Source organism: Battus philenor, unplaced genomic scaffold, assembly GCF_028537555.1.
Source record: "Battus philenor isolate CCGP_79_NKW_IND1 unplaced genomic scaffold, ilBatPhil1.0.hap1 SCAF_25, whole genome shotgun sequence".
Lineage (NCBI taxonomy): Eukaryota > Metazoa > Arthropoda > Insecta > Lepidoptera > Papilionidae > Battus > Battus philenor.
The window spans coordinates 5,607,949-5,623,009 of record NW_027181688.1 but is presented as its reverse complement, the minus strand read 5'-3'; the positions used below and the strand labels follow the sequence as shown (position 1 = coordinate 5,623,009).

Below are 15,061 nucleotides of genomic sequence, written 5' to 3'. Positions count from 1 at the left end.
AGAAACTTTATACCGGTGACATTCTATGGTGTTACTATTATGATTACATTTACCATAGATTGGTTTATTTTTTATATTTTATAATAACTCCCCCGTCCGCTTCGCGAACTTAATTGTTTTTAAAAATTTCGTAAAATCCGCATATTAGCTAACCAGCGAGACGAATATTCTTACAAATTTCAAGCCTCTCTTACATACATGGTGTTTGGTAACAGGTACAAAAGCTTTACAGGGGAGAATGTGTAGCTCATTTTCTCGCAATTAATGTATGGTACACCCTATCCAAAGTAATGTATATAACCAATCATCCTGTATATAGATTATTCTTTTTAACCTTCACTTGCAATTCACTGTCTGCTTTTGTCTGCTTTAAACATACTGTGTGTTACTTTATAAGGTTTTTCAATCGATATTTCCACTTCTCACAATCTAATTTTAAAATTGATCTATGCTTGTATAAGAATTAGCGAGTTTAATGTTGATTTAAAAAAGTAATATATTGGTATGAATCGAAAAGCACTTACATATATTTAATTACAAAATTGTTTGTAGGTATACTATATTCACCGGAAAAAGCATAGCGTTCCTTCAATTGTATTTTATAATATACAGACATGATTGTAAGGACGTCAATACTTGTAAATAAAAGTGTGTTTACACATGTTTACGTTTTTGAATTGAATTTAAAAAAAAACGTCATCTTCAGATTAACCCGTGTCTGTATTTTATAAATTAGCAATAATTTTTTCATTCATCAGTCTTGAAATTAGTCTAAAAATACGCCAAAACTTACGTTAAATACGAACAAACTAAAAGTGAGAGGAGGCACCATGCAAACGACAGTTGTAGATTAAAATTTGGTCACAGTGCAAACGCATCTTTTATTCCTATTAGAGATTTTTGATTTTTTTTATCCGGTGAATATAATATAACTAAATAGTTTGTTTCGAATAGTTACTTTTTTTTAACAATTTAATAACAATTCCTACACCCTTCTCTTTCTTCTTGTGACATAGCTAAAAAAATTACTAAGCCTAGGCCCATAAGCACAAATTTCTTTTAGTACTAAAATATGACGGCTCGAATAAGAAGTTTCGTTTAGTTTAAAATAACCACTATAACTCATTACTTTCCTAATTAAACTCAGTGTTCGTGATCACGAACTGGCAAGTGCAGCGTATAAAGTCTACCTACAAAGTGTAAATGTACCTACGGCTGAAACGAAGCAGCCTTCATCTAATTTGACAAACAATCTAATGACATTTACAAAGTCGTTTATTCACCTCTTGGGTACACGTATTGCGCTGCGCTTGTCGGTCCATAATCTCCACTATAAAACCTTAAGGCTTTAATGGCCGTTTGTTCTGAGTGCTACGTGGCCTGATTACTGCCACTTCAATATCCGCTGAGCTATCTATATGCGTTATTTTTGATCGTATACGAATCTCCTCTTATCTTAGAGTAATGCCGACTATAGCAGTCTCCATGTCTCGTTGGGCGACTGAGAACGTGCCAAAATTATAACGTACTTTTTAAACTAGGTACATATTTGGAGTGCTGTTGGGATTGATGCGAGGTCCACAGACGGAGGAAACGCCGCCGGAGCCAACGGAAGAGGAAAAAATTGGTCAGTTAAGGCACAGGTTACTGGCTCCACCACAAAGTAAGGCACAACACTTAGCAATCGACGTGTTACGCTTCGCCTCTCGCGTACTGTCACTGTCAACGTAATCATTTAACTGAGCCTTCGAGCCTACTGTAATAATTTAACTGAGGTAGCCTTCGAGCCTTATTGTTTCTAAACAAATTCTAAAAATTAATAGAATTCCTATTCTTAGATAAGTGCGTTCAGCGTCATGCCCTCTTGATTTCAATGAAGCGGTAAATTTCGGCGAGCAAAAGAGCCGTTTTAATAATAAGTTCAATGATAACGGGGTCGCTTAGTGTGACAAGAGGATACTCAGAGAAACAGGGTCTAAGAAAACGTAGCTATTGCCGTTAAAATACTACAAAACTGACTTTAGATACCAAAAGACAATAGAATAATAGAGTGATTGATTTTAAAGAATTTTCTAAAAATCCAAACTGACTACTATGCAATAACTATGTATCTGGTGAGTCAACGTAGTAAGTTGATCTATCTAATCAGATTACATGCCGAAAAAATATTAAAAAAATGTTATTTTATTATTTTATTTATTATTATATTTTTATTTTATTATATTATTACATTATTGAAAATCTTGTCGTCGTAAATACCAGTGACAGTACGCTAGCAACACCAACATACTAAGCGCCAAAACGCAGGTTTAACAATGTAACAATTGATGTACTTTAACTGAAATATACAATACTCAACTAATATTCAATAATTATCTTAACAGTACTGGTCTATTTATTTCTTTAACAAAGGATCTGATTTAAGTACATAACAACGTTCGACAAAATATTTGTGCTGTCAGTGTTTACACTAAACAATAGTATTGACATTCAACACACAGAGTTTACACTTATTATACATAAAAATCGCACATTATTCTATTAATAAATTTCAATCGTCAATAAATTATGTAATAAACATCTGTTACATTACATATGATTTCTTAAGCGTAAAGCTTAAGTATGAATCGCTCTAACTATTGTAATAAAAACATTATGAAGGTGATCAAAAAACCGTATGAATTTTTTTATGTTCTCTTGGCTGTAAGTTGAAGGATACCATTCAATTACACTCAAATTTATCTTATCTTTAATCAAAACAACTCTGCAGACATTCCCTTCGAGTCCTACATAAATTTAGGCATTTTAAAGTTTACATCAATGAAATGTGTAGTGATTTATGTGATACAATCCACTCCAATCAAAACGTGACAGAAAATCACAGAACTCAGGGTTTAAAAATATTTTTTTTTTATTAATACATAGTACATACATATTTGTCTTACTTAAATATATATTACACTACATTACATACATGTATAAACTTTAATTCTAATACTAAACAGATTATCACACACACTGAACCCAAGCTATGATACTCTTTGTATATATCAATAACAATTTTTAATATTTAAGTTTATATTTTAATTTACGTATTGTATATAATGTGCGACCACGTGCGGCATAGATAGGCCCTCCACTAAGTGGACTGATGAAATAGTCAATTCGCTGAATACGGGCAGCGCATGACCGTTCATCGTGACGATTTTGAATGAAACTTATGTACTGCGGTGGGCGTCTATCGATAGACATAATTTGAAATTCTCAATGCAAGTTTCTTGAGAACCTTCTCCAGAACGCTCGGGCAATTCCAGCAGCAATAGCTTGCCCTATTACGCTGGTAGTTCATTATTTAAATTCACTTACAAGACTTTCGTCTCTTCGTCCAACTTCAATAATTACTTTTTAACAATCCTGTGTATACACATGTCTACGCTACAATAATAAATTTTCAACTACGCAGTACACACGCGTATCACCGTACATTCTTATTAGTTAATTAATCCCGGCAACCGTGCTGTGCACTTATTCGAGACGACCCAACACGCTAGGCAATCTACTACACGTGTTACATCAGCGCTATTTGTAATCACTGCGCTCTAACATTAAAAAGATGTTAAAAAGTCCATAAATTAAATTTGATGTATCAATGCAAATAAAAATATGCATTTTTCTTACATAATAAGTATAAGTCCAAATAGTATAAACTTGATAATACAACTTGTACCTTTTTTTTATAATTTTCTGACTGATGTTCTGTAAACCATCACACCAGGTCCATCCAGGCACCTTCCAGCACTACCGCCCGCCGACGACACTGGACAGATGCAGGTCTCTGCTTTCGGTTTGGATATCACTAAAGAAGATAACGGACAGTAAGTTATTAATTTCTAGCTGTATCGACAGACATTTACTGTCAGAAGTTAACGTGACACCAAAACTTAAAGTCAAATTTACCGTTTGCATTCATCTTTATTTTATAACATTCCTCATACTTTACAGAGGTTTTTAACGTAAACGACGACTATTGAAAGTTCTTGAGTTTGACAATTCGCTACAAACTTCGTGCGTTTGACAGTTCACTTTGAACTTCGTGCGACGGACAGTTCATGCACTTCAAATTTACATTACAGTTCTACCACTCTATCCCAAAAATTCATTATTTTTATTACATTTAATCAATGAATAAAGTGTTCACTCTAAAATATGTTACATTAATTAATTGTTTGGCCAATAACTTCTGGCAGTACAAAGTCTGCAAAGACAGATATAAAACAATAATTAATTTTAGTTTCTAATTATCCGACTAAACTATTATATGATTAAACTATCATTACTTCTGAAATCGTTGATTTTTGAATAATGTGTTTTTAACGCTTGTACACCTATATCCGATCACTCTTTATAATGAACGTACTCTGACAGGATCCAAGTAAAACCGCACGAATCTCCATCGACATCAACACCATCTTCCGGCGAGGAGGCGGAAGTGTCTCCTGATGAGAGCGTCGAGCATACCGAGGAACAGCAGCCACCTTCTCTCATCGACCTTTTGGGGTAACTTGTTTTTAAAATTAATAATATTTTATCATTAATACTTAATTTAGAAACTACTTCCATACTTCTTAACTTCTCCAAATTTAACCATTACGTATTATATATAAATTTATATTTATGTATATGTATATATGTATATATATATATATATATATATATATATATGTATAAATATAAAAATGTATTGGACAGAGGCGACAGCAATCCCGATTTTAACTCACGAGAAATTGCTTCTCAATTTTGTTGAGGCGATTTTTATATGGGAAACTTAAATAAACATTGTTTAAAAATACTTAGTGTCGAAACGTACAAAAATACAAACCCCACTTTGTTTGTTTTAACTATGCCCAGTAAATAGCATGTTACGAACTAATATAAACTTAATTTTAAACTGAACATTATACATGATTGGTGGCTTTCTGTTTTATTTTTTTAAACGAAAAATTAAATTAAAGATAATGAGAATCCTACTTTAATATTAATGGCGCTAATTTTATTTACGTCTTCCAGTGGAGAACAGGCAAAGAAACAAGCACAGGAACGTATGGAAGCACAAGCCGCACAGCAAGCAGCAATGTCAGCTATTGAAGCTGAGAGCAAAAAGGTGGACTATTATTTTAAATTTGTTTTCTATAAATAACAAAGAGTTTATAGAAAATTAATCATTTTAATACATATAATTATTGATGATTTAAAAGAAAATTATTTATTAGACTTAACAATGCTATCATCAAACTCTTGAATATAACCAAAGCTTTTGGAACTGTGACTCAAACTGACCGCTACGGTACTTATCTTACAAACGATTAGATATTTATATGGCTAGGCCACGGACAACAATGATTGTCTAGTCTTAAAGAAAACGAACTATAAATTGATGAAAATGTTACCGTAGAATATAACGACATTAATTATTGCACGATATTATTTAAGTCAATATAAAACAGAAATATTTTAATACTGGCAATATATACTTAAAAGGAGACTCTCTGTACGGTTTTATATGTGTAATTATGAAATAATCAAATGAATATCTTAAAAATATAGTTTATTATTAATAAGCCTTACGTTATAAATACAGATTAAAATATCTAGGATATTGTACATGTTTTGTAATAAAAGCTAATATGACTGTAAAAGAAATATATTTTGTTTAATTATCTGTATGATAAACGTTATAATTTTGAGTATAATTCACACAATTAATAATGATAATATTGCATCTGTCTTGCGGCATGGAAAGAAGAGACACTATGGCACTAGAAAGGTAATAACTTCCACGTTGACTGATGATAAATATTCTTTTTAAAAGGCTGTCGAGATGAATAGTAATGTACAAACCATCATCATTAACATTTTAGCTGATGTCCACTCCTGGCTTCCTCCATAAATGCATAGACGTTCTGGTTAAAGTCTTTGTAATATGCTAGGTGTGGGCTACTTCCTACCGGTCATATTGAAAATGCGCAAATAACATATAAGAAAATATAAAAACAATTGCATAAAGGTTGGCAGTAAAGACAAGCAACCTTTCTCAAAATTTCATTAAATTAGTAGACGAGTGACTGTTCAAGCCGAATTCCCTTTGTGGAGTCCTTAGAGTTAGTCATTCCATGGAGCGTCCACCAAAATGATTTAAGAGCTTGGAGGATGTGTGGTGTGAATAGAACAAAACTTGTAAAAAGTCCTTCGAGGATCATTAATAGAAAAGAAATGCAGATAATAAACTTTAAATGTAACTGTCAGGCGGTGCAAGGACCAGCTCCTTCGGCGTTGTCGCAAGTGGACCTCTCCCAGTACACTCGACGTGCCGTATCCTTCCTGGCGCGTAACTTCTACAATCTGAAGTATGTGGCCTTGGTATTGGCTTTCTGTATCAACTTCGTACTACTGTTCTACAAGGTGAGTCATTCCGTTTTATCTATTCGCAGGTCACTTTGCTATAAAATATCCTATCAAATAATAAATATTTAAATAGATTTGCATTTCGATTAGACCTAATAAAATTAATTTCAGGTATCCACTTTGGAAGGAGAAGGAGGCGAAGGTTCGGGCATGGGCAGCATCATCGCAGGCTCTGGATCAGGATCTGGTTCTGGCAGTGGTGACGGTACGGCATAATCACTATTTGTGATTTTTTGTATACTTTTATATTACTACACAGAATATCTCGTGATTTACTATTGTATTGTACTATTCTTACAATTTCGTTTATTGGGACACCTTACATAATTATTATCATATCAGCCGATGGATGCTCGCTAAAAGGCATAATCCTATCCCAAAGTTCGCTACAATGATCGGTTTTGCGCTGGTCGCATTCAGCTACTTCCAAGAACCTTGACAACCAAGAACTTCCAAGAACCTCGACGTCATCAGTCCACTTACTGGAGGGCTACCCACGTTGCGTCTACCGGCTCATGCTCGCCACTCGAGAAACTTGCGGACCCAACGGCCATCAGTTGCACGAGCAATGTGCGCCGCCTGCCACTTTAGAAACTTTTCTTCTCCCTTTAAATGTGTGTTTGATATCCTTTTCAACGTCATTGTGGTTACAGAAAAATTGTTTTTCCAACCATTTTGGAATTGTGTTATCAGATTAATTATCGGTTGATATAAAAATTGTTTTACTATGTTCGTTTTTGAAGCACGCTGCACTGAATTCACGAGGTTAAGTAGACCCATCATGTCATATTTTACAGTTTTTTATTTAATGTTTGATAATCAATATTATTATTAACGCAGGCAGCGGAGAAGCAGGTGATGATGACGATGCTCTAGAGGTAGTGCACATTGATGAAGACTTCTTCTACATGGAACACCTGCTCAAGGTCGCAGCTGTGCTGCACTCCATCGTCTCCCTCGCTATTCTTATCGGCTACTACCACCTCAAAGTGAGTTGTATTTTTGCTGGTTATATTACAAGCTTTGTTGATCAGCTACTGAGGTATAGAAGCGTTAGAAAGTAGGAGACAGACGAACATCAAGACGTTACTTAAATGTCTTGTTGATTACGGGAGGGCCGCTCTCTGCCAACACATCTCAGCGACTTCAATGACAACCTTAACCATCACAGAATTTTTAACTGTCTATGGCAACGTAGTTATATAGTTTCATTTAGCCAAATTTAAATGAACTATGCACGAGATTTCTTTACGATATCGAGTCAGGTTTAATGAAATCCTAAGACGAATGAAAGTAACCAGTACAGCCCAGTGAATTTGCAAGTTGAAGTGACAGTGGACAGAGCACATGACGCGTAGAACAGATGACCGCTAGGGCTTAAAGGTTCTTAACAAGTCACAAGCCGTCAAGCGTAGTGTAGGACATTGTTGACCATGTTAATGTCGTCGGTAAACGCTTCCGATTAGCAGACTGCTTCTAAAAGTTCAGGAGTACAAGTCCTTCGACAGAAATGTTAATGATGATGAATAAACGTTTTTGGAACTTAAAATATTGTTATTTCAACTAGGTACCACTGGCCATATTCAAGCGTGAAAAGGAGATCGCTCGTAAGCTGGAGTTCGACGGACTCTACATCGCCGAACAACCTGAGGATGATGACCTGAAGAGTCACTGGGACAAACTCGTCATTTCCGCTAAGTTAGTTTCACAATCACGCTGTTTAAAATGCCAATCATACGAATCTAGTCTTCTAAATTGTAATTATTGGTGCGGTTGAATTCTAGTCAAAATTGTAAATAAGTTTCTATTCAAAATGCTGAAAATGTTTCCAAAATTGTCCACACGCTATCTTTCGTAACAATGTTGAATATATAGAATTTAAAAAATATGCACAGCGCTTTGGGGTGCTCACTTTCCGATAAAAAGACTTATTTATGATTTTATAAATCAGTATGACAAGGAAACATTAAATATATACATGACAAAATATTTGAGGGTATTAAGTTCTTATATTTATAACTGTTCTAAATAATTAAATCATGTAGACATTTTAAAATTGTTTGATTACAAAACTTGATTGTCATTATAATGAAAACTTTTAAAATTAAAAAAAGAATTTTAAAGATTTTTTATACGAATTAAACACAAAAAAATCGCGCAGATAGGTCGCGTTAGTATTGCGTGTTTGAACAAGTCGCAAATAAGTGACTAATTCTTCACGAATAAATTATTTCAGTTTAGTATGTTCGACTATTTTATTATAATTTATTTTATAACAACATATTGATAGGAAAAAGTCGATAAAATGAAAATTTTTTTTAAATAGTTTTCCCCATAAACATGTTTAACAGTTACACTAAAAGTAGTGACACATAGAATAAAAATATTATCTTTCCAGGTCGTTTCCGGTGAACTACTGGGACAAGTTCGTGAAGAAGAAAGTGCGTGCCAAGTACTCGGAGACGTATGACTTCGACTCAATCTCCAACATGCTGGGTATGGAGAAGACGTCCTTCTCGGCGCAAGAGGATGAAGGCAGCAAGGGTTTCCTACATTAGTGAGTACATATAATCTGATATAAAATTTGATATAATAACAGTATAAAGTCTGCAGGGATAGATAGTAAACAATAATTAAACTTGACAATTGCTTTTTACGAATGTATAAATTTCATGGAGGATTAAATATAGATTCTTGAAAGGCTTTGATTATGCCTTTCAAGAATCTATATTTAATTCTTCACGAAAATTTTAAGTTTAATTGAGAAAAGTTTTTGTAAAAAATTATTGTTTCCTATTTATCCCTGCAGACTTTATACTGTCGAAAGTTATTAGCCGATCGCTATGCATTTAGGGAACTCATTTATATGGTTGGTATTATAGTATAGCCAGTGGTAGCCCAGCGGTAAAGGACTTAGACTCGCAATCGTGGGTCGCGAGTTCGATCCCGGAGTACAATTTCATAAAATTCACAATTTGTGCATTAATATAGGATTGCCACTGCACTTAAACAAGTTTCCAGAGGATGGTTAGAAGCATCCTCTGCGCACCACAAGCCAATCTTACCAAATCTTCGGAAGAAGCATATACCTTACAGTGAATGTTAACGTCCCGATACGACAATTATAATGTAGGCGTCAAACATTGTTAAATTTTCAAAAAAAGCAACGGTTCTGTTTCTGTCCAACTTTTCTTATCAGGTCACCATTTCGAACTGGTGGTAGCTTACTTCTTATAGTGTTAAAATAATTGGTGATCAAAACTGCGTTTAAATCTTTACTTGAATAAATACGTTTTTATTTTTTTAATTTGAATACATGAAATTATATTGGATTCTTTTAGCATCATCAATATCGACTGGCGCTACCAGGTGTGGAAGGCGGGCGTCACAATCACGGACAACTCTTTCCTCTACTCGCTGTGGTACTTCAGCTTCTCCGTGATGGGCAACTTCAACAACTTCTTCTTCGCGGCGCACTTGCTTGACGTGGCTGTTGGATTCAAAACTTTAAGAACGATCTTACAGTCCGTCACACACAACGGCAAACAGGTAAAGCGGGGGGAACACCCCTTGTTTATTTATTAATTATTAATTTATTAATATATTCTCCACTTGGGATCATTAACAGTCATTTGTGTACGTCATAAGAAGAATGCCAGAAGAACCTGGTTTCATAGAAGAACATTGTTGCTAGATTAATACTAGATGGACCGACGACATAGTTAAGATCGCGGGAAGTCGCTGACATAGGATCGATCATCGTGGTGAATTTTAGTGGAGTCCTATGTCTTGCAGTGGGTGACAATCTGCTGAAAAGAAAAAAAATCAAATGATATCACCTTGCACCTCTATAGTATCAATTTTCTTAAAGCTACGAAGGTTCTAAATATGCATTGATTTAAGAAGATTCCATAACAAACTCTGAAGATATTTTGTTTGTGTGTGCTTTCACAAATGTCAACTTTAGTTAGATAAATCCATTGCTAAGCCTAAGCGCTATTATTATTGTAATATACGTTACATTGTAGTTATATTGTTTTACTATTTTTTGTTTAACATTTTTTAACTTCTTTTCAGCCGATAGACAGCCACTGCAAGGCAAAGGCATCCAGCGACTTCCCTCGTCCTTTACTATGTCTTCGGTCTACCTAGGCATACCTATCGAATGTCCTTCTATATAAGTTCTATTGATTATACAATTTTGTACTAAACATTTTAAATTTTGATCTACTCTCAAAATGACATACTATTTTGTTGTACTTATTAATGATCTATGGCACGTGTTTCAGCTCGTGCTGACGGTGATGTTGCTGACAATCATCGTGTACATCTACACTGTGATAGCGTTTAACTTCTTCCGCAAGTTCTACGTGCAAGAGGAGGACGATGAAGTAAATCGCAACTGTCACGACATGCTCACGGTCAGTATAAATAGCCCCTCACATCGGGATGTCACTTCTTGTCTTGTCTCAGCGGGTTGGTTTCCTGCAACACTGCGTTCATGTTGCGCTGAGATTGATTAAAACCAACAATTACAATTACTCGATAGGTCCCAGCAGACCCTTATCACCGGGTATAATTATAATATATGCGTGGTAAAATATTACTGTATTTTTAAATATTACACCATATAAACTAGTCGTTGATGTAGGTGATTACATTCACTTAAATTATAAGGTAAACATTAAAATCTAACGTAAAATAAACTAATGAGAATATAGGGAACTAATTGCAAGCATTGTTTTTTAATACAAAATATTTTATTATTAATTCAGTTGAAGTCATCACTGTTGTAAAAAATGCAAGTTTGCAAAAAAACAGATGAATTTTTCTCACTTTGATTTTAATGTCGTCCCACTAGCAATGAGTCCTAGAGTTCTTTAATTTCTTTTCTTTCTTATTTATCAATTTAGTAAACATTTTTTACCGTCTTTAACATCGTTCCATTTATAATCAGCCGGAGATCTTTAATTAAATTTGTGTTTGGAGATGGAGAACATATCGTAATGTAACATCTTATACAACGACATAGGTGCAGTTCTGATAGAACACAGTCTTGGTCTTTTTACAGAGAATACACTTCTCTTGCTGTTTAACAGAGGCCTCGCCAAAAAGTTCTTATGGCATTCCAATATTTGTTTGAATGCCTTATATGAATTTTAAATAAGTCGTGGACAGTCGGCATTTGAAATATTCATAGACTTCTGTATTTCTTAAAAGCCATGGAGCGCTTACAAGGGTTTTCAAAATGTATGCCAATTCCGCGAGTTCAACTGTTGGTGTTAAATAAAAAAAAATGTTGCAGTGCTTCGTATTCAACCTGTACAAGGGAGTGCGCGCCGGTGGTGGCATCGGTGATGAGCTAGAACCCCCCGACGGCGACGACAGCGAGGTCTACCGCATCATCTTCGACATCTCCTTCTTCTTCTTCATCATCGTTATCCTGCTCGCCATCTTGCAGGGTAAGACACATGTGCTCACTGATTTCGTACAACTAAAGACATCTGTTCGTGCAAGATATGAAATGTGATATATATTTAAGGCTTTTTTGTAAGAGTGCGTGAGAGGAAAAAATATGTAAACACAATATTTATTTTATCCTCATAAGTTGATAGTTGTTTATTACTATGCAATGTGTTTGATGAAAATTCGGAGACTGTTTTAAAATTTGTATACTTACCTTCAAGCTAAGTATATAGTTACATACAAATACGTTCATGTTTTATTAAAAAAAATAATAACTTTCTAGTTTTCCTTAAAACACTAGCAAGATGTGGAATAAAGGTACAAAAAATTATAAAATTTCAACTGTCGAGTATTAGCGTATCTCGAAAAATAAGTGTCAAAAAAGGCCTGCATATATCCATATACGTATGTCCAATGATATGCCGGCGGATGCTCGTTTTTTTTAAAACTGTAATAAAATTAAACTGCCCTAAAGATAAAGGTTTGCTTCAACTTCAATCCAAACCGCCATATTCTGAGAAACCTCAAAACAAACTTAAACGAATTTTTTTTATCATTTTATCAATATATTATCTATGCTATCTAATTCACTCCAAAACAGCCATTCGGCTTACTTTAGTATTTTATTTCATTCAAGATATACACCTGTACTGCTTAAGAAGTTTACTAACATCTTGTTCCAGGTCTAATCATCGACGCATTCGGAGAACTCCGTGACCAGCTGGAGTCGGTGAAAGAGGACATGGAGTCCAACTGTTTCATATGCGGCATCAACAAGGACTACTTTGATAAGGTATCCTTTGTACACCATGTTATTTGTGTCTCCAAGAATGTGTAATGTTTGCACTATTTCGCGGCTCTTTCACAGATTCCACTTTGCGCAAAGCTACTTTTTATTTTACTGATAATTAAAAATACGGTTTCGTTAACAATGCAATTATTACAAAGTGAGTTGTTTTTTACATTATATTCACTCTGCACAAATTGCAATGTATACGAGTATGTATATATATGTAAATAAACTTCCATGTGTACCACCTGTACTCACTGGAGACACTCGTCCGCAGGTGCCGCACGGGTTCGACACGCACGTGCAGCGCGAGCACAACCTGGCCAACTACATGTTCTTCCTGATGCATCTCATCAACAAACCAGACACCGAATACACGGGTGCGTGCACATAGTATTATGTATTACATTAACTTACGGTTACAATTTGAAATGTGTATTATTAAGTAGACCTAAGTTATTCTTTAAAAATCAGGACAGGGAATAAAAAAGAAACTATTACATACCTTTTCACATTTTAGTTTTTTTTTATTAATTTCAGTTTAGTTTATTTGCAGAAAAGAATTAGATTGGATTGTTGGAGTTTATTTTTACTCTTCTCTTCTCTTCTCTTCTCTCTACTTATTTGTACCGTTCTAAGCCAGTGTGGAAATTTAAAATATTCATCAGCGAATTGACTACGAGATCGCCAACATGTGTTCGCTGATTTTTTTTACTTCCCGTCACGGTTTACGGTTGATTTATAGATGTAGAAACGACTCCTTGTAAACCTATAAAAAGAAGACTGCAGAGGATAAATCTAGACTCATGATTGGTTTTACCAGAAGCATTTCTTCGACCTACGGCAGGGACTTGTTGGATGTGTGAGAAGTGACTCCATCTTGCTGAAATTATGTTACAATTGCCAGCAAATTCCAGTAGCATTGGTGCTAAATACTCGCAATCAATACCGATCGGCATCGAGAATCTTCCAAAACGTTGCATCCAATGGTTCCTTTGACTAAAATTGCAGCTCGCACGGTAACCTTAACGCAATTAAGCGACCTATCGTGTTGCTTCGCCGTAAAAACGATGTCAAATTTACGAAATAAATCCTACAATGTTTCGCCGAACAACTTGCGCAAATTTAAATCGTAATAATTTGAATCTAAGTTCCTGCGCTATCTTATTCTTATAAGAATATAAGTCTAAATTTAATTTCTAAACATATTCGATGATATTGGTTCCTGTCGATACACCCTGTTTCTTCGAACTTATTCCTCTATTCGTCCTTATTAATAGAGCAGTAGGACATTGACGTAAGTCGTACAAATAATATTTAATGCGAATAAGAGTCTCACAATAATAAGTGAATTGACGTTCAACTAAAATTGTTTCACACAATAAGCGCGTTGAGTCCCTGTGAAACGATTCATTGCGACTAAATTTCCGAGTAACGACATATGATTTGAGATTTAAATGTTTACGAATTCTTTCCCACCCTGTATAACTAAAGACTACAACTTAAATGAAAAAACTTGTACGACTTATCATGAAACCATAGAGATATGTATGCTGTTGAATTAGGAGTGTAAGGTAGGAATGTCAAGAGCATATATCATCTCACTTCTATAACGAGCTTCAAAAGCACTATTGGCATAAACATTTCAAATTTTGTTAGGTGATCTGGTTAGTGAACGTGAACAGCAATGCATTGCAAGTAGATCTCCCTAAACCTGCAACCAGGTAGTTATTCTCGTGCACCATACCCGGACCTTCTTAACTTATATCTTGTAGACACAATTCTAACATATAATTAAACTTTACATATTAAAATATAGCCCTATTGTGACTAAATTAATTCAATTTCAGGTCAAGAAACCTACGTCTGGAACATGTATACACAAAGATGCTGGGACTTCTTCCCCGTGGGAGACTGCTTCAGGAAACAATACGAGGACGTGATGGGAGAGTAGGCAACGCAAATCTTGTTTGCGAAACTCACATCGACGAGCGAACCATCAGACGTATCTGGAACATTGCTCAAAAGAAACATCAATGTAACATTTATTCTATGAAATGTGAAAGTAAATATAATGTACTAAAATTCACATTTTCTTATATTTGTGAATTGTCAAAAATGGCGGGAAAGTTGTAGATTAAAAATGTATTTAAATATTCTCAAATTTCACCGACGTTAAGTATGTTTATAATATTGTGTATATTAATAAATACAATACTTTGACGATCGGATAGTTTATTGTTGTTCAAATTTGTCTTTTTTAATAAAGAAGGAATATATTTTAATGAATATTATTGCGATGTAAATTATGGGTGGCCTTTCCAGTAAACTTTTCTATTTTAA

General features: G+C 34.6%; 1 protein-coding gene across 1 annotated transcript in view; it reads left to right on the top strand.

The window, feature by feature from the left end:
• RyR (Ryanodine receptor) overlaps positions 1-15,061 on the top strand; it is a 166,418-nt gene extending 151,357 nt beyond the window's left edge. Inside the window, exons 97-111 of the mRNA XM_068768362.1 lie at positions 1,542-1,663; positions 3,776-3,875; positions 4,426-4,557; positions 5,068-5,161; positions 6,304-6,459; positions 6,574-6,667; positions 7,303-7,451; positions 8,030-8,160; positions 8,861-9,019; positions 9,804-10,011; positions 10,752-10,883; positions 11,768-11,924; positions 12,612-12,721; positions 12,996-13,098; positions 14,569-15,061. Of these exons, the coding sequence (XP_068624463.1) occupies positions 1,542-1,663; positions 3,776-3,875; positions 4,426-4,557; positions 5,068-5,161; positions 6,304-6,459; positions 6,574-6,667; positions 7,303-7,451; positions 8,030-8,160; positions 8,861-9,019; positions 9,804-10,011; positions 10,752-10,883; positions 11,768-11,924; positions 12,612-12,721; positions 12,996-13,098; positions 14,569-14,672 (1,951 nt within the window). The 3' untranslated portion in view covers positions 14,673-15,061. The remainder of the gene's footprint in view (positions 1-1,541; positions 1,664-3,775; positions 3,876-4,425; positions 4,558-5,067; positions 5,162-6,303; positions 6,460-6,573; positions 6,668-7,302; positions 7,452-8,029; positions 8,161-8,860; positions 9,020-9,803; positions 10,012-10,751; positions 10,884-11,767; positions 11,925-12,611; positions 12,722-12,995; positions 13,099-14,568) is intronic.